This window comes from Blennius ocellaris (genome assembly GCF_963422515.1).
Source record: "Blennius ocellaris genome assembly, chromosome: 6".
Taxonomy (NCBI): Eukaryota; Metazoa; Chordata; class Actinopteri; order Blenniiformes; family Blenniidae; genus Blennius; species Blennius ocellaris.
The window spans coordinates 9,005,617-9,024,152 of NC_137655.1; the positions used below are offsets into that span (position 1 = coordinate 9,005,617).

General features: G+C 42.0%; 1 protein-coding gene across 2 annotated transcripts in view; it reads left to right on the top strand.

Annotated features, from left to right (window-relative positions):
- The window catches only part of ptpn4a (protein tyrosine phosphatase non-receptor type 4a), a 74,953-nt gene that overhangs the window by 40,419 nt on the left and 15,998 nt on the right, over positions 1–18,536 (top strand). For both annotated transcript variants that reach the window (XM_080498338.1, XM_080498339.1), the window contains 10 exons: positions 883–927; positions 1,134–1,186; positions 5,431–5,551; positions 6,024–6,111; positions 7,240–7,328; positions 11,495–11,564; positions 13,311–13,483; positions 14,493–14,561; positions 14,667–14,801; positions 15,351–15,512. In XM_080498338.1, the coding sequence (XP_080354464.1) occupies positions 883–927; positions 1,134–1,186; positions 5,431–5,551; positions 6,024–6,111; positions 7,240–7,328; positions 11,495–11,564; positions 13,311–13,483; positions 14,493–14,561; positions 14,667–14,801; positions 15,351–15,512 (1,005 nt within the window). The remainder of the gene's footprint in view (positions 1–882; positions 928–1,133; positions 1,187–5,430; positions 5,552–6,023; positions 6,112–7,239; positions 7,329–11,494; positions 11,565–13,310; positions 13,484–14,492; positions 14,562–14,666; positions 14,802–15,350; positions 15,513–18,536) is intronic.

Consider the following 18,536-nt stretch of genomic DNA (forward strand, 5'->3'; position numbering starts at 1 on the left):
AATATAGTCTTAATTTTAAGGGTAGGTCGATTTCATGTTAGTGCAGCCGCCATGTAAAGTTGAAAAATGTGGCGTGTCGTTCAAATCTGACCGATGAGCCAATAGTGACATCATTGTTATCAGTAAAGTTCATCTCGTGACACGGCTGAAATTTGAGCTTACAGGTGTCTCACACTGCCATAAAAAATGGAAATAACTCCTTAAAACAAAAACAAAATATCATTTTATTCAGTGTATGTTTGATAAAAGTGAAGGAAATTCTTTCTTCAGAACTGAAGTCAATTTGAGGCGAATGTTTTTTGATGTCTTCGAGCAGACTTGTATAGCTTTTCTTTATCACGACAACCACCAGTTGGGCAAATGCAAGGTCTGCAGGAATTGTGGGTGTCGACACAAACGACGCACGTCCAGAGCGTCGCAGCATCGCGTTACGCTTTCCACCGGATGTTTACGCTGGCCTCGCTCCTTGAGCCTGATCAAAGCTTTGTGTTGAGCTCGAAGAGACTCTGATCTGACATGCCAGGTCAAACGTATAAGACACAACCAAAACACAAGTCTGAGAGCTTGGTGGTCGCCTGTCCCGTGACATTGGGAGTGTAGTACGCTGCAAGAACTGTAGCACAGCTTTTATTTCCGGTCTAGAAAAACTAATCTGCGTGTGTGGGTGAAAAAGAAAAGAAAAAAAAAAATCTGCATGATGCATGTTTTGAGAGCTTAACGCTCTCCTTTTCAACCAAGACAGCTTTTTACATAACAGGCGCAGCCATCAAACGTTATATCATTATACTGAAATGGTAGATGATTGTTCTTTTTCCTCGCTTATTATTCTCTACATTCAAACAGGGTTAGTTTTATATCTGATGCAGTGTTTTCTCTGCTCAGGTACCAATATTATCTCCAGATCAAGCAGGACATACTAACTGGAAGGTGAGTAAAACCTCTCCTATTGCTTTATCTGATCATTGCATTCGCTGTGTTTTTTTTTTGTATTGCGTTTTTCTCTCATTTCTCCGATTACCGTAATTGGAAAGAAAAGAACATTAACATCTTATTTCTTTCTTTTAATTGATTCAAGGATGAACCATTTATGCGTATTTATTTATTTGTGTGTACTTTCCTCCCGTGTCTTCCAGATTGCCCTGTCCTCATAACACAGCAGCACTGCTGGCATCCTATGCTGTACAATGTAAGTACCGCTCCCTGGGTACGCCCGTTCTCCATAACGATGGAAAGGCAATTCATTAGGACTCTCTTTAGCTCCGCGCACACGCGCGCTCTGTTAAATGCAACGACTGCGGTTGTCTTAGTGCATTTAAAGCGGCTTCTCTGAAGCCTTCGAATCTCAATTAAGCCGTGTGCGGTAGTGATATTTAATACATATTCTGTGGGACTTTGAGGCTTGATTTTTGCTTCAAAATAAGCCAGTAGGCTAATACATCAGAGTCGAATGAGTAGATGCCGGGGTTTTCAAACATGCATGCTGAAACATGCTTCATTACAGAATCATTTGACCTAAAATATCATCGACGTTGAGCCTGTGGGTTATATGCTGACTCGGCTCGTCTGTCATTGGAGTAACGACTCCTGACATGGTGGTCAGTCTCTCAGGCTCTCGTTCTCCTTCTCTCTGTCTCTCTCGCTCCTTCTCTCTGTCTCTCTCTCTATTTTTAAAAGCAGCATCTGCTTGTTTCTGTATTTTCTCTGGGTAGGCTTCCTCATCCCTTTCCGTCTTCCCCCTCCTCCCTTTAAATCATAAACCCTCGCGTCCCCGTCCCCCCCCCCTCCCTCCCTCAGTCTTCCTCTGTCGCATATTTTTGCAGGGAATAAGCACAGCTCCAGTATATAGGTCAGAGAAGAGATTTAGCCTAGACTAGCAACATCATGACACCACTGCTTTTACACACACACACACATGCACGCACGCACACACACACAGACACACTTGCATCACTGTGTTGCTAGGTCTATGTTGTCACTTTGCTCAGTGCCAGCCCAGATTATCAAGATAAGTGTTTGCTTCAGGAAAAAGCTTGAAGCAGCTGCTATGCTGCTAATTCAGTCAGATCCGTCCAAAAAGCTTGTGCTCACGCACACACATCGAGACACACAAAACATCTCTGATTCCTTTCAGCACATTCCCAGTTTCTACTTTACATGGTCAGCACAGGGAAAATGTGTTTCATTTTGAAGAGACACGTCATCTTTAATCAGACTAACGAAAGACCACGAAATGTGGATTTCCATAAATAAAATAAATGTTTTTGTATATGAATGTGTCCTTGTCAAGTTATACCACAGTATGATGGTACTTTTTACAAATAATATTTATAGATTTTTTTGGGGGGGGGCATTTTAGTGTTGATATATCAGTTCTTTAATTTTCAGTCACAATTTGGAGGATTTTATCATAGATTCCCATTTCCTTACTTTTAATGATCTTTGTGCAAATCACATATCCATCCATCCACCCGTGGAGGTTTTAGTGTCCTACTTTGCTATTTACAGGCACATACATTTGTGAAATGGCATTTTCTGTCTTTCTATTATCACCAAATGGAAACCTTCCCCTCCCCTGCAGTGCATGGAACACTCACCCTGCCTCAGAAAGCGACTTTGCCTAATGTGCTTACATGACCCTTCAGCTTACTGTAGCATGATGCTGAGAAGTCATTCTGTTGGCGAGATCTCTGTGTGGTACACATAACAGCGTGTCTAAATTAATAGTGTCTATTCGCTCCACCTCACAAAACATTTGTTATCTATACGTTAGCAGGCATGCACTGTTCTTGCGAAACATACAGGGACTTGATTCTCAGCACATGTCAAGTAAACCTAATAAGATACCTCCTGGAGTCTATAGCCCGTCTGAAAGATGTTTATTTTAAGCAGTAGATGTAGGGTGCTCTCATCCAAAATATTGCATCATTACTGTAACATGTCTGTCAAGCTGATCGGTGGCAAACAACAACTTCGGATACATACAGAGGAGGCTGGCATTTAAATTCCCTCAATAGAAATATCATCAAAACGGAGGTGCTCTTAATTTTTTTTTATGAGTCAGCTGCATTACAAAGTGATGAGTCAAACTACAGCCAAGTTTAGAAACCAAATCAATTGTTTCGATGTAAAAAGAGAGGTCACCAGTTTAGAGCCTGACTGGATGAAACATCGAACCTCTTTAAAGCAATAGCTGTGGCATAAAATAAAAGCCATATTAGCCCACTGCTCTAAAACATAAGCTATTGACCGGACACATCCACCCTCCCGGTGGAGCGTATACATCAATAGGCGGGTGAGCTGGAATTGATTCATCGGTCAATATGCTTAGGCTACCGGCTTGTAGCTCAGTCAAGGGACTACTTGAGTGAATTGATGCTTTTGAGCTTCAAGTGCAAACTAGTGAGCTAACAGGATTGCGTTGAGCTCTACGTCCATGAGAGTTACCACAGATCTGGGAGTAAATTTACCCTTTGTGTTCCTGCCTGTTGTGTGACTCGATGACCTCTGACCCCTTGAACAGGAGGCAGCGGTAACACACCTGAGGTCTTGGAGTTATCAGCTCTTTTCATCTCATTTGATTCGATGGGCTTTGTGTGGTTGTGTGGATGTTTTGCTTGTATGTTATTCATTGCTTTCACCTCATGGTTCCACATTCATGATGAGACTTCACTTAGATCACAAGGACTTTGTTTGGATGATTTCACATCTTTTAATATATTTCTCTCTATTTTGAACCTTTCCACCTCTGCTTAGTTTGAGTCACAGTCAGTGCATCCGGACACGAAATCATGAGAATCAAATCCATTTTTTTTTAGGACTTCCCGTTTTATCAGTTAGCAATTTTCTGTCCAGCTTTCTCGTTTGATGTTTTTGAAAATATGCAGTAATTAACCAAAGCCTTAAGGAATAAAAACATATTTCTTGAACCACTTCTTCTCGTAAGGGAGTATCAAAATCACTTGCTGTTATAGGAATGCTGCATAATTTCCCCTCAAATGTAGCTGCAATCCTTCTTCACTTCTCTTTTTTTAAAATTCCCTGAAAAGACATGGCTTCAATCTCTCAAACGCTTCTGTCTAATTTTGCTTTGGCTAAACGTTTTGTTATATGAATATCTTTATTACCGTCACAGGCTGAGTTAGCCTTATTGCTCTACTGATAAAAGTAATATGGACCACTTTTCTGTGGTTGAAAAGTGTCTGTTTCTTCCCCAATATTTGTCATGAAATTTCAGTGCATGTGACAATGAGAAGAGAAAAAAAAAACGTTTGCCTGATATGAAATATGCAACGTTGCTGCGAGAAAAAATTGCTGCGGAGGTGTTGCTTTTGAGTGTTCAAAGCTCTTCCTGTGGAAACACGTCCAAAGAGTAAACGTGACTGCAGGTTGACTTAAAGATGGTGTTGGTGAAACATGAAACCACTGATGTTTATTTCCTGTAGATTCTGCTCTGCGAAGCAGGGGAAGTTTCCAGTGAGTGAAATGGTTTTAATGACTAATGGCCAATTATTTTATGGTATTTCTTATTTTTTTGTTTGAATGTACACCCGTCTTGTTCTCCTAAAGCAATATTTGGAATATGTCAAATTAATTTGTCTCACATATTCATTCTTCCTTATGCCATTTTGGGACTCGGATGTCAAATATTAAGGTTACTGAATGAATACGTGAGGAATAAAGCCTCATATTGCCCTCAAATATTGATGCGGACTTGCTTGTTGTCTGAATGAAACATCAACCAATCTATAATTAGGTTTTATTTTGTTCATGTACACAAATCTTAACAGAAATGCTACATTTGACTTTTTATGGTGCTTTCAAACCAGTTAGAATGGTCAAGCGACACATTTGGTTGAGACCAAAATGTGATTCCACACATTATAGTTGGTGTGCTCTGCAGTCACACCTGCTTTTTCCACCCTGGTCCAAACGCTGCACCAACTGCCTGAGTATCATATTAATGTGACTGCTGTCCACAGAGAGCACCATGTTCACATGTCTGCGGTGGATGTTTGCCAAAGAGCAGTGTGCAGCTCGTTAAATCACTGGATTTTTTAATTTTCTGCACCATAACGTCCTCTTTTATTACATGCACACGACATAATATTAATGAGGCATTTCATCCGGGAGTGGCTGCGGTTGTTGGAATTTTCTTCCAACATATTCGCCTCGTATGTGATATGCTACTGGAACATACTGCAATATATAGGCCATCAGACAGCCCCACACTTGGTCTAAAACTCAGCTGGATCGACCTGAAACCAGTATCTGTAAATCGCTCTTCAATGTCATGATAATGTTTTTTAATTTGTGTCAAACATCTAATTAATCAACATGACTCAAATCCTATTTTACTTCTGCTGGTCAAACTGTAAAAGCATGGATGTGTCTGCATGATACTGATGTTTCCTCTTCTTTCTCCCCCTGTAGCCGAGTTGGGGGACTACAGTGAATCCGAGCATAGTTCAGGCTACCTTTCCGAGTACTGCTTCATCACAAGTCCCCCACAAGACTTCCACAAGGAGGTCGCCAAACATCACCAGCAGCACAGGTAGGAATATGCAACCGCGCCTGTGAAGCCACACGTAAACATTGGTATATAAAAACAGGAAAAACACCGGACGCCTCCCACTGTGCATGTGGCAAATAGATAAACGATGACAAAGCCTGGAAATACATTGTGTCCAGATAAGCCTTTGTGTGTTTTAGTAGCTGCAGAGGTCATATCGAGTACTCTCAAATCAGTAAAAACATGTAGCTGTAAGCATTTTTCTGAATTATCAATACAAAAAAAAAACCAGATGACACAAAAGGCTCATGAGATTTACTTTATTTTCGCCATTGCCAATTAATTTCTGATTGCTACTTCTTGTCTTTGTCTGTTTTCCTCCTCCATATGTTTATCACACTACCCTGTCATCATACTCCCAACCACAACCTCTCATCCTTGTCTATTGCTGTATCCTACTCTCTGCTTTTTACTCCCCCTCTTCCTCCCCTCCCCCTCTCTCTCCCCCTCTCAGTGGTCTATCTCCTGCCCAGTCAGAGTTTAATTATCTGAACACAGCACGATCGCTGGAGCTCTACGGGGTAGAGCTGCACTATGCAAGGGTAAGTAAGGTTTGACTCCATGTCTGTTAACACCTGTCTGTTTACTGTGGTTAGAGTGTCTTTATGCTGTGTGTGTGTTTTTCTCCCCCTTGCCTCTATCAGATCATGTTTTATTCCCACACACAGTCCGAGGGGCACGTCTGTATCTCTGATCTCACACAGGCCGTCTCGCCGTCACCCATCCACGGCCATTGTGATCAAAATTGAAATTGTATAGTTCTAATCTCCACTGTCGCAGCATGTGCAATGCTTCCCCCGTTTTCATTTCCATTTTTCCAATACGGAGCCAAGTGTGCTGGGGAAAAAGAACAAAATACCACACTTTTACATTCAGCCCTCATTATAACACCAGCAGAGTAGTGAAGTGTCACTTCTTTTATTTATGTCAAAATAGAGATCAGATGGAGGTAAAGAACCTCCTGTGTCCCCTGAGAATAAGCTTCATTCAGAGTGGCGTGTGTATTTTTTTAATCTTTAGATCATTTTGTGGGGTTTTTAGAGTTGCCATTTGAGATCTAGTGTACCAGGGAGCCTCACGGTGGCCACAGTCACCTTTTGCCCACTATTTCTTTTTACTTTTTATCATGATTTCATCTACAAAGTTAAAAAATAAAAGTTAAAACTATTATTTTATTGAAATTCCAACTTTTAAAACTGAATTTTCTTATAAAAGTAGCAGAGTTTTGCAAAGAACACTTGACAGCTACATACTAAGAGTGACCAGATATTTCAAATCATCTCACACAAGACTTCCGATTCTATTACCGATGAATTCCAACAACTGTTAATAATAGGATATTTTAATATAACCTTAAAGGACTACATGTGGTGAGAAAAAGCGTGTGTGACATAACGGATGTAAATCAAGGTCTCGTCTTCCTACGCTTTCTGAAACTCCTCTGATACACACACATTATATACACAATCGCTCAACTATTTCAATGTGATCTTGGATGAATTTTTGAGGAATGTCTGCTTCTCTTATATTTGTACTCGACTCAAATTTGTATTGTGCTTCTTTTTTTCCCAGTTTCATTGGCCTCTTTAATGCGTGTTTGGCTCTGCTTCTCTGCCTCCAGCCTTCACCTCTCACACTCCTTCACACAAAATGTTCTCCTCTCTCCTCAGGACCAGAGTAACACAGAGATTCTTCTTGGGGTGATGTCCGCCGGCATTGTGATTTACAAGAACAGGGTACGGATCAACTATTTCCCCTGGTGAGTGATGCGTCTTATACAATATGGAGATCAAACTGAGCAAAACATGAAATTAAAAACGGCGTTGCGGTGGCATTTTCTTGATGTGTCGGAGATTAAAACAGCAGATGTGTGAAAGGAGAGACAATGTGAAGCGAACAATTATGAGAGTCTGAATGTGGGTGGTTTGTTCTTTTGAACCAGCGATGATCATATCAGATTTGTCACAGTTCAGTTTTAGAAAGCTGGCCAGCATCCAATAAGGCATTTGTTCTGGATGGAAGGAGTCGCAGCATAGAAATGTTGCTTAACGTGCAGCGCAATCATGCCTCTTGCGGTGGAGATGACGAGAGAAAGAAAGTAGAGCAAGGATTTGTTAGGACCGAGCACGAACCCCTGAGGGATGCCTCAGGAAAAACTTCTCAACTAAACAGAACGTTTCTTTGTTCTTCCCAGCTGGAGGGAGAAATACACTGAGAAACATATCAAACCAGAACCAAAGCGCGTTTTGAACAAGCGTATTTTCCCGTCTCAGTGAAAGAAGCCTGTGATCAGGCCGTTTTGAGTCCCACCCAACGTGGAGCGCAAGATCAAGGTTCTCGCAACCCATCTGCTCTGGTTAAAGCTACTTTGTAGCGAACATAAAACCTGGCAGCTCTCAGGTGTGACTATGTGGAGGTGAGTGGATGAGAACCTGCCTGAGTCCTGCTGGGAGTAGAGGGGGAAAAAAAAAAAAAAGATTGTACTTCATTGATGTTTTCATACTCATTTCCCCCTTCGTCAGAGTTCCCCTCAACCGGGGAATCAAATGGTGGATGCTGCTATCACAAATCCACCTCCGTGCCCGTCAGTCTGTTGCCAGCTCCACTTGAACTGCTTCCAGGAAGCTTTTTTTTTTTTTTGCTCAGAAATGGGCTGCATAATATTTTGGGAAAACCTCTTGCATAGCGATTATTATTGACATGGCATATTAATGCTTAAGCCTCTGTTGATCTTTTCTCCAGTTATCCAGATGATTCCATCCGGTTTATCCGGAAGGAGGGTGGGAGGGTTAAACTCGGTTTCCTGGAAATATTACATGAATCAAATCTGCTCAATCTCCTTCTCACTGTCCTCGTTTCCTCTGTCATCATCAAAGTCAATCAATACTGTCATGCTTTACTTCTCGGGTTGTTTTTTTCTCTTTCTGATTTATCCTTGGTAATTTCCGATACATTCCTGCTGCATGCTAAATGTTACTTTATGCTGGGATTTGAGAGTAATGTAACTTTGGAGACCTTGTCACTACTGATCAAATGCATAGGGCAGCTGGTCTTTAAGATGTTAAAGATTAGAGCTGGCTGAAGGAATTGTGTATTATTTTCTCTGTGGGGTATAAATCTGTAAATCAGGCGACTGAGTTTTTCTCCTTTGGGGGAAAACCATAACATTTTTGGGGTCAAGTTATTTTTTTAAAGGCATAGTGAGGATCATTCTCCATGTAATAAAGTCCTCCTAAGTGGAGAAAAGCAAGGTAGCGCTCGTTTGTATGTGTGTATCCACTCAGCTGAGCTAAATTTAGAGACCAACAGTGGTGTCCCCAACAGCTGTTGGCCACCATGTGTGAGATTGAGAGGGAGAAACATAATAGTCCACAGTATGTCTCAACCCTACGCTCACCGACTTTCCTCCCTCTCGTCTTCATTCTGCCTCCCTTCAACAAAGCCTCACTGTTTCTACATCTGCTCTGGTCCTGTCACTTGTCACGCTGTCCCCTCCTCACCGTAAATCCAACTGTAAGATAACCACAAGGGCCGAGAGAGAGAGAGCTGCATGGAAATGGAGAGTCTCTGAGATGCTTAGATCTTTTTATCTTTTTTTTTTTCTTCATTGCTTCTTTCCCATTTCTCTTCACATCAGCCTGACAAATGAGCCACACTTAGATCGGGGCATGACTCACGCTCTGCCTGAGCGCGCGTGCGTGTGTGTGTGTGTGTGTGTGTGTGTTGGTTTGTCCATGCAAGTATGTGTGTGAGTAAGTATGTAAAATATATTTAGCATGGAGCGATGAGTCACAGCAGCAGCACTCCAGGAAGGGATTATGTTACACTGCTCCTGCTGCTCATCAGCAGACTCCTTACTGTGGCCACGCGTGTGTGGTCCTCCAATTCCGGCATTATTAGTACCACTTCTCCTGTGTGTGTGTGTGTGTGTGTGTATGTGTGACGAGATAATAAACAGATTGATGAGGAGTCGGTCGTCATCAGCTGAGGAAGGAGGGTGAGAGGTTAAATGGACAGTTCAGATGTGGCTATGTGGGGCATCTGACTGTCGGAAATGAGTCTAGTCAGGAGCGAAATGATCTTTTGATGTAGGTCTGTACATGGGTGCATTGTGAAAAATATAATGCAACTCTAACAAGGACAACATACAAAAGAAAGTCTCTAAATATCAATATTTCTTGTGCAATTTCTTAACAGGGTGGATGGAGGAGGGAAGAGAAAACTAACATCACATTGTAACTCCCTGTGTATTTGGTGGTTCTTTCATTCAAACCCAGTGGCACATTCAGACAGTAAATACTATTTTCCAAAGACCGCACACCACACTGTTAAGAAAGGCCATTTGGTGTATGCCATACAGTGCAGCCAACAGCACAATAACCTTTATATTGGCAACATTAAATAACTACAAAACAAACTTTTGGCCCAACATGGAACACTTCCGGACTGGACTCAGCTGTCTATTCACATCTCAAGGGAACAGTCGGCTTTCCCCTATGCTACGATAATGTTTACATAGAGGGTTTGAGAGACCAGCAAAAGAAAGTGGAAAAACCTTGTCTTGACAGAGGAGAAGGTTTATTATACAAACTCCCCTCCATTTACACCACTGTTTTCCCCTCTGCCAAAGAAATCCGGCAACCCAGCTTCACAGGGTCATCAGACGTGACCTCAAGTGACTCCGCTGAAAGCAATGAAGGTTGTTAAAACACAATAAAGCACCAATGAGCCACACCCTGGGGCCTCTGGCCCATCAATGTAGAAACCTCGGGCTATGAGCATGTGAAACCCTGGTGACACACCCAACAAGTTGAAATACCTGAGCCATTTAGTTATTGCAGGGTGAACTGATGAAGCTACTTGGATAAGGCACTTGATGATTCAGTTGCTTTAAGATTATTTGTCATTGTTTTTTTTTTGGTGTTTTTTGTACCTTCAACATTTTGTTGCTATTTTAGAGATACTAACTGTATAATCCAAACATATAAATGGCTGTGTATATAAAGCAAAATCGCTGACTTCGACTAATTGGCGATCCGTCTTTGTTAAGTACCAGCCACAACAATGGTTTCATAATTTTGGGCCTATGAGCTATAAAGTCTTCTATTTTAAAGCGTACTCTTGTATAGGTGATGTGGATGTGTCCATCAGTGTTTGTCTTCGCTCTGAGCAGTAATTCTTTCAAGAAATCTGAGTTTTGCTGTTGCACTCGGCAAAGAGTGAAAGCAGTGATGCCTGCAGCTGTTGTTTTCACACAAAGAAGCATCCAAGTGACAGACGGCTGTTGAAATGTTCTCCTGAAACATCTCAAAGCATTACAGTACTCCGCTGCGTTCTTTGCCTAAAACGTGGGAGCAAATTCACGATGCAGCCCTTCATGAATACAGGGAAAAAAAAAAAAGTTGCATTCCCAATCTGCATCGTCTTCTTTTTCTAGTTTGAAGAGTGCAAAAATTGCAGTTTGGTTCCTGGCCTGCAACTTTAAATCCACTTCTCTTCATGACTGATGATCAATAATATGAATGAGTGCTCACACCAGAGAGAATCCCGGACTACAACGTGGTGCAAGCCACGCATGAAATTTAATTTGCATACCTGTATGGTGGTCAGAACGAAGCTCTGTAACATGTGTCGAGGTTGACAGCACACAGTCATATGAGATACTGACTCATGGCGGCACACATGCGATCATGCTGCACAGAGGCAGCTCGAGTGTTTGAATCATATGCCAAATACTCATTCCACACCTCCGAGTAGAAGCAGAGACCATAGATGTTCTCTTTCAGCAGTTGATTTTGAATGATGTATTGAAATGTGTTGAGATTATGCAGAGAAAAATTCCAAATCACACCGGTCTAAATATCCCAGTCAAAACACCACCCTGTCCGACTTATCAAAGTAATGTTTGGCTTTTCTTGTTTCTAGGTTGAAAATAGTGAAAATCTCTTTCAAGTGCAAACAGTTCTTCATCCAGCTGAGAAAAGAGGTGGTAAGTGTACGTACACACACACACACACACACACACACACACACACACACACACACACACACACACACACACACACACACACACACACACACACACACCTTAACCCCCCCCCCCCCCCCTCCCAAATCTGTCTGTAATTTCTGAGCAGATGCGGTTGACCCTATGTGTCTCTGTACGTCCTGTGCTGACTATATGAATGCATACAGTATTGTAGATGGCGACTGAGCTGTGTCTGGAGATGTGTGCGTGTAATCGGTGTCAGATTAACCCCCTGTGGTCTGTGTCCTGATTGTGTGTGTTTTAATCCCCCCCGTGTCTCTTATCCTTTGTTTGACACATTAATGCCTCTTTTCAACACAACATACAGCTGTGGCACGAGTTCTTATTGCAAGTCATTTATTTCCATTAGATTTGATTTTTATTGTCTGTCTGGGATTATCGCTCATGTCAAATAGGTTCAATTTTACAGCTTTGCTTCTCTTGATGCTGACATATTTAAATATGTATGAGCTCACCGAGGAGATATTTCCTTCATCCTTAAACATCAAGTTTAGAATGTTTTGCTTTTTCATAAGCCTCCACAGTGAAATGTCTCCACACAGACCTGAGTTGATCTGGAAACATTCTCGCTATGTATATGCTAGTATGAATACACGCTACTAATAACTGCTTTTGGTATCAATAGTTAGAACTGTTTGGTGACATGTTAACATTTACTGAGAGTGTGTATACATCTCTTAAAATTGTTGCTCTTGTGGTTTTCGTCGACATCTTATTTTAAAGTTTGAATATGATCCTAATGTTTATCTGTGAAGTCAGTGCAAATGTATCTATACATGATATATCACACCAAAGTGCAGTCTTAAGTCTTGTACTGACTTTGTCCACATAGGAGTTATTATTTCACTGATAAAACCCACTGCAGAAACCTGGTGCCATTGATGGAATTTATTCACTTTTTATTGTACAATAAAAAGAGAATACAAAGTCGTCATCCGATCTGACAGTGCAACACAAATTTCAATAATTTCATTACATATTTATTTACTTTTGCATCAGTGACCTTTGGACTCATGTCTCTTCCTCTATTTTGATTTGATTGCCTGACATTCATCAATTTGACATTAGAAGTGCTTGTAGTTGCTAAAGTTAAGTTATTCTTATTGCTGACAAGAAACACTAATATTATTGTTTTCCTTTATTTTGGGTCTTGTTTTTTTTTTATTATTATTTCATGACACAGTATAGAATGGAAAAGACTAAGTAAATATTGCAAAAATAAATAAACATAGCACTTGCACATATGTGTAACAAAAGAATAATAGTCCACTTCAGTGATGAATGTCCTCCTTGTGCAATTACATTGTTTCACACACAAAAATAACTGCTGTGCAAACTCATTTGCATGTGGTCACAAAAGGATGTACACACCTTACTTAAAATGTGATTTGAAGGTTAAGGTGGTTTCGTGCACACATATTCAGCCAAGTACACTCTGACCAGTGTGAAATATGTTTAAGCGTGAATGGCGCCCACACACTGAAGTTGTTGTTCCGTCGGTGTCTTGTGAACAGTGCTACATCTCACGTGTCGTATTAAGTGTTTATTAGGTGCCATTCATTCGCTTGGTTTGAGCTAAAAGAGACTTGTTGCAACTTTGAATGCCTTTTTATTTTGCAAGCCTTGTTGTTCCAGACAGTTTGAACCGAAACATTGCAATAGACAACTGAGTTCTCTCCTTCCTGCGCACAGACTGAGACCCGCGACACGCTGCTGGGTTTCAACATGGTCAACTACCGCGCCTGTAAGAACCTGTGGAAAGCCTGCGTGGAGCACCACACCTTCTTCAGGCTGGAGCGGCCCATCCCCCCACAGAAGAACTTCTTCGCTCACTACTTCACCCTGGGCTCCAAGTTCAGATACTGGTCAGTACTGAAGGGCAGTTGATGTTTTCTCTCTGAAAAGCCTTTGACAGCCAGAGTCTTGACAGACTGACATATGAACACACACACACACACACACACGAGAGCCGCGGATGCTTCATCCTCCCCACATCAGCCGAGCTGCACACTCTTTTGCACCGGTGTGTTGGAGCGCTCTGGACGTTGCCAAGGTGAAACATCGGCATGCTAGTGGGTGCCTGTTTCTCTCTCTCTCTGCTCTGCCCCAGAAAACCACAACTCAATTATTTATGGTTTACCTCTAAAGGGTAGCTTTCTTGTGTTTGGCCTTGCCACCATTCTTTCAAGCTGTGCAGGAATTGGTCATGAACATTTTAAAGCATGCCGGGCAATTTAATCCACATACCCACTCGCTCTTCTCAAGCAAAACAATTCATTTAAATCCGTGAAATGCACGTGTGTTTGTTTCTTATTTGACTGTTGAGCAGGTGCTAAGGACCTGAAATGGAATGGGGTTTTTTTTTTTTTCCTTGCTGGATTATGGCATTTCCCTGTGTCTACCTTTGTTTTAATTTCCTTTTTTTTCACTGAAGTGCAAGTGAGAGATGAAGTGAGAATTGAAGGCCTTGTGATACATTATTGAGCAGCAGTGATGCAATGCGAGCCAGCTTTGTCTGATGTTTGGCTCGACAGCGTGCGGACGCGCTTGCATTTGTGTGTTTTTGCCCTTGAGATATTGACTGGCTCTCCAATAAGGATAGTTTTTTTATATCACAAGTCAGCGTTGTCAACACCTTATCAAGTCCACTCAGGAAAATGAAACATATTGCACTCCTGCAGAGACTCGTTTTTTTTGGGCAGGACTTTTTCAGGAGAAATGGACGAAATGATTTTTCTAAAGCAGTTAAAACTTCAGTGGAATAAATGCCATTCATCATCTGAAAGAAGAAAGTCAGTTGGAAATCGAAACTCAAGACTTTTTTTTTTTTTTACTGTTTTCCAATCAGTCCAACCTTTGTTTTTCTGTCTGCAGTGGGCGAACAGAGGTGCAATCTGTGCAGTATGGGAAGGAGAAAGGCATCAAGGACAGAGTATTTGCCCGGTAAAAGAAACACTGTACACCTGGATGTACCTGTAACGAACCAAACATTTGAGGACGTGTAATTGTGAGCGCGAGGCAATTCAAATCTCGAATCCTCCTGAACAGATCTCCCAGCAAGCCACTGGTCCGGAAGCTGGTGGGCGGGACTGACTGGGAGTCTGTCAGCAGGAACAGCCTATCAGACGAGAGACTGGAGACGCAGAGCCTGCCCACACGCTCGCCACCGGGCACGCCCAATCAGTGAGTTCCCCCCCCCCCCCCCCCCCGAGTTTGAATAAATCAGTTGCTGCGAGACACATTTTCTGTCTTATCACAGTTTTGAAACAATCTCAGCCTCACATGGAGGGCAAATCAATTGACGTTATCCTCAAAAGCACATTCAAAAACAACTAAACTTTAAGATTAGGCAATCAGGTGAATGGTACATCAACCCTGCACAAGACTCCAGCATTCAGGTGCTTTATTGACACATCATCCATCGGTTTGTTCATTGGTCCATCTATATATTCATTTATTTATTTATTCATCCATTCGTCTTCTATGCTACTTTATCAAACTTTGTGTTGAATAAGTCCAGCAGGTGAATGAATCACCAGATCGCGCACACACACAAACACATAATCGCATGTTTTTGGACAGCGGGTGAAAACTGGAGGACCCAGAGGGAAAACATAGAACACATAGATCGACCTCTATCCAGCAAGAGTGATAACCACAACTTAACCATGTGACTCTAATGGCACACAAACTGTTTTCCCTCTGTTAACCTTTGCTCACATGTCTTGTCAGGAACTCGATGTTTGTGCAGGAGGGCACGCGGCTACGCCCGTCGTCAGTGGGCCACCTGGTTGACCACGTGATCCACGCTTCCCCCAGCCTACCGGTCTTCTCCTCCAATCACAAGTCGGCCTCGTCCACGCAGGCGAACAGCATCAGCCTGGACTCCACGCCGTGAGTCTCCTTTTTTTCTGTCACTCCCACTCCCACTCGTTGTTTTTTCTCATTTTCAGGCCCTTTTCTCCCTCCTCACCTTATTTCTCTGCACGTTCCTCCGTCTCGGTGGGGAAAAACATCAACTTCTGACTTGTAGGCAGAGTGCTGGTTATCTCATAATTTCACATATAGCCCTACCCACCTCCCAAAGCAGCCAACCTTTAATTTAAGAAGTTAGATTTTACTCATCAGCGCGAGTCTCGGGTCTGTCTGAGTGCTCTGCTGAGTCGACTCTTTTTAAAAGTGTCTGTCGGTGTCTGTGGCTTCTCCCGACAGTTCACACCCTCTCCCAGTGTCACTTAGCCAGCCCCGCTGGAAAGATGAACGCTTTGAAGAGCCGCCCCATAAAATGTGTTTACAGTGGGAAGCAGGGCGGAGGGGGTTGCGCAACAGGCTTCGACTCTGCATTAGTGTGTCTGTCTGTGCTCTCTGCGTGTCTTCACACACTATAAAATATCTGGTGGAGTCCTTTGCCTAATAAATTTCGGCGATTTCCAAAGCCTGAAAATCTTTTGTGTTTACGCAGTGTGAGTGAATGAGTGAATCGGAGCGCAGCGAGGAGAGAGCAGTTGGATCTCGGTGTGGTTAAGTAACAGTGAAGTGGTAGCTCCTGTGCCTACAAAGCTGCACACACAGACAAACACATGCCAAGTTGGTGGCTCATTGCTCTGCTCCAGAGCCAAAAGAATGACATAATTAGCTGCTCTCGCTTCCTCCCAACAACACAGATGGTATCCACGCATCATGTTTTTATTGCTGGATTTCAGTTTGGCCATCTCGGTCTCCCTCCTTAGATTTACAACATGTAAACATTGTGTTTTTAATCCTTTAAAGGTATCCGACAGTGGAAAAGTCAATTTCTCAATCCTTCTGATTCTTTAACAGATCTGGATGATGTGCAAATCTTGTCAAAGCTTAAAAATGCTTCATTTTGGAAGCCGTGTGCACATTTTTGACCACCTATAGGTTTCAACAATCTGTTTGGATGTGACTGAGAGTTTTGTTTTATGGATTTAGCGCGCTGTGTTACTCAAGAAAACCTCCGGTTGAAAAGTTTAGTCCATGTGAATGTCACTGGTGTCCATCTTGAAGATGTAGACACAACACTGTGGAGCTGCAGAGAGGTGTTTTAAACATCTAATTTACACAAATACAGCTCCACCACTGCCAGCTTTTGTTGCCTTCTACTGCAAACATTTTTATTTGATGGTTCGTCAAATATTTTTCTCCTCGTGATACCTAAATACCTTGTAAACGAATTGAAGCTTTTCAAATTAGTTGTCTTTGATATGGAGTATTTAATATATTTGTTTATTTCATTTATATGTTGAACAGAAATGGTCTTATACACACAGGTCGAAGAAACCTGGTGAACACGGATGAATACCGAGCACCGGTTTTACTGCTTCAATGTAAATCTTTCATTTTTCAAACCTAAAAAAAGCCTAAAAATTGTAGATTCCGTTTGTTCTTTTTTTTGTTCCCGAAGAAATCCAATGAAGTGTGAAGAGAATTTTCAAAGATATTGAACTTCTCACCTCAAATACAATCCTTGCAGATTCGCAAACCGTTACTGGGATGGCCCAGCCACCTCGAGATGGACCACTTTTGCCAAATAAAGTCCAGCTTTGTTTTCCTGCCTTTTGACCATATTGCTGCACACATGCTGAGGTCAACAAACTCGTATAACTCTGTAACTCTGCCGTTAACTTTCTATTTTCAGCCGACCACAGTGCTACTTTTCAGAAAGTTTTACTTCTTTGACACTGTTGGGAACGCAGAGTTGTAATTAGACCGTCGCATAACACAACTGTATGATATGTTATGGGGAACTTTTTTTGAATCAGGCCTTTCGTGTCGGCACACAAGATTCAAAGCAAAGACTTTCTTTGGAAAGTAAATTGTTTAAAAAAAAAGAACATGCGCAAAGAAAAAGCTTTGTACATTGATCTTTAGGTGGATTTTAATGCACATCTCACAGCTCATGATGGGCTTCTTTCGAACTAGTGTGTTGATGTGATATAAAAATGTAGAGCTGCGGGGGTTTGTACAGCCTCAAAGCTATAGTATTATTAGAAAAAAAAACGAACTGCTTTTGTCATATCCAGTGCAGAGAAGATCCCCTGATCCCGGGGCCTTGTTGTGCGCTGTGAAGATGTTTACATATCCGTTTCACTTGTGTGTGTCGCATTGAGCTGATAATGTAGGTGGATGAGCTGTCTTGGCTGGCGCCTGCTGTGAGCTGCTCTCCTCCTGAAAAGCCTGACCTGGTTTTGACCCATAATAGACGTTAGTTTGGGCGCGCGTGTGTGTGTTCAAGACACAAAGTGACACCAGTAGCAGCAGCCAAAACAAAAGCAATGCTCTTTGACTGCCCCCCCCACACACACACACACACACACACTCTCCCCGATGAGGGCTCAATCTCAAACGCAGATCGGGAGTGAACTGTCATGCTTTTTACTCAGCGGAGAGCGAGCCACGAAGCTGCTGAGAGCTTTACCTGGCTGACTGTTTGCTCCTCTGTGTACACCGACTGTGCTTTATTGTCTGGATGGTCGGGGGGGGTGGGGGGGGGGTGTTTTCCTTCCTCTCACAGTGCTTTTATTGAGGTTAATGCGTTGTGACTAACACAGTGCCATTAAGCCCCCTCTCTCTCTCTCTCGCTCTCTCGCTCTCGCTCTCTCACTTCTTCATCTATTGTTTTTCCTTTGTCTATCTTTCCAAACAAATAGGAAGACCTTTGGCTTGACCATTAATCTTTTTTCACTGTGACTTTGTGTTTGTGGCTTTAGTTTACAATCATCTGTACTTAAAATATACAAAGAGGCTTATTTGTTTATTTATTTATTTGTAGATTTATTTATCTATTTTATCCCTTTATTGGCAAGTGACCATCACCGCCAACTTGTGCATTTCTTTATAAGTTGAGGAAATTGTTCGGTAATGGAAAAAAAATCATAATCACGATTATTTGGGGCA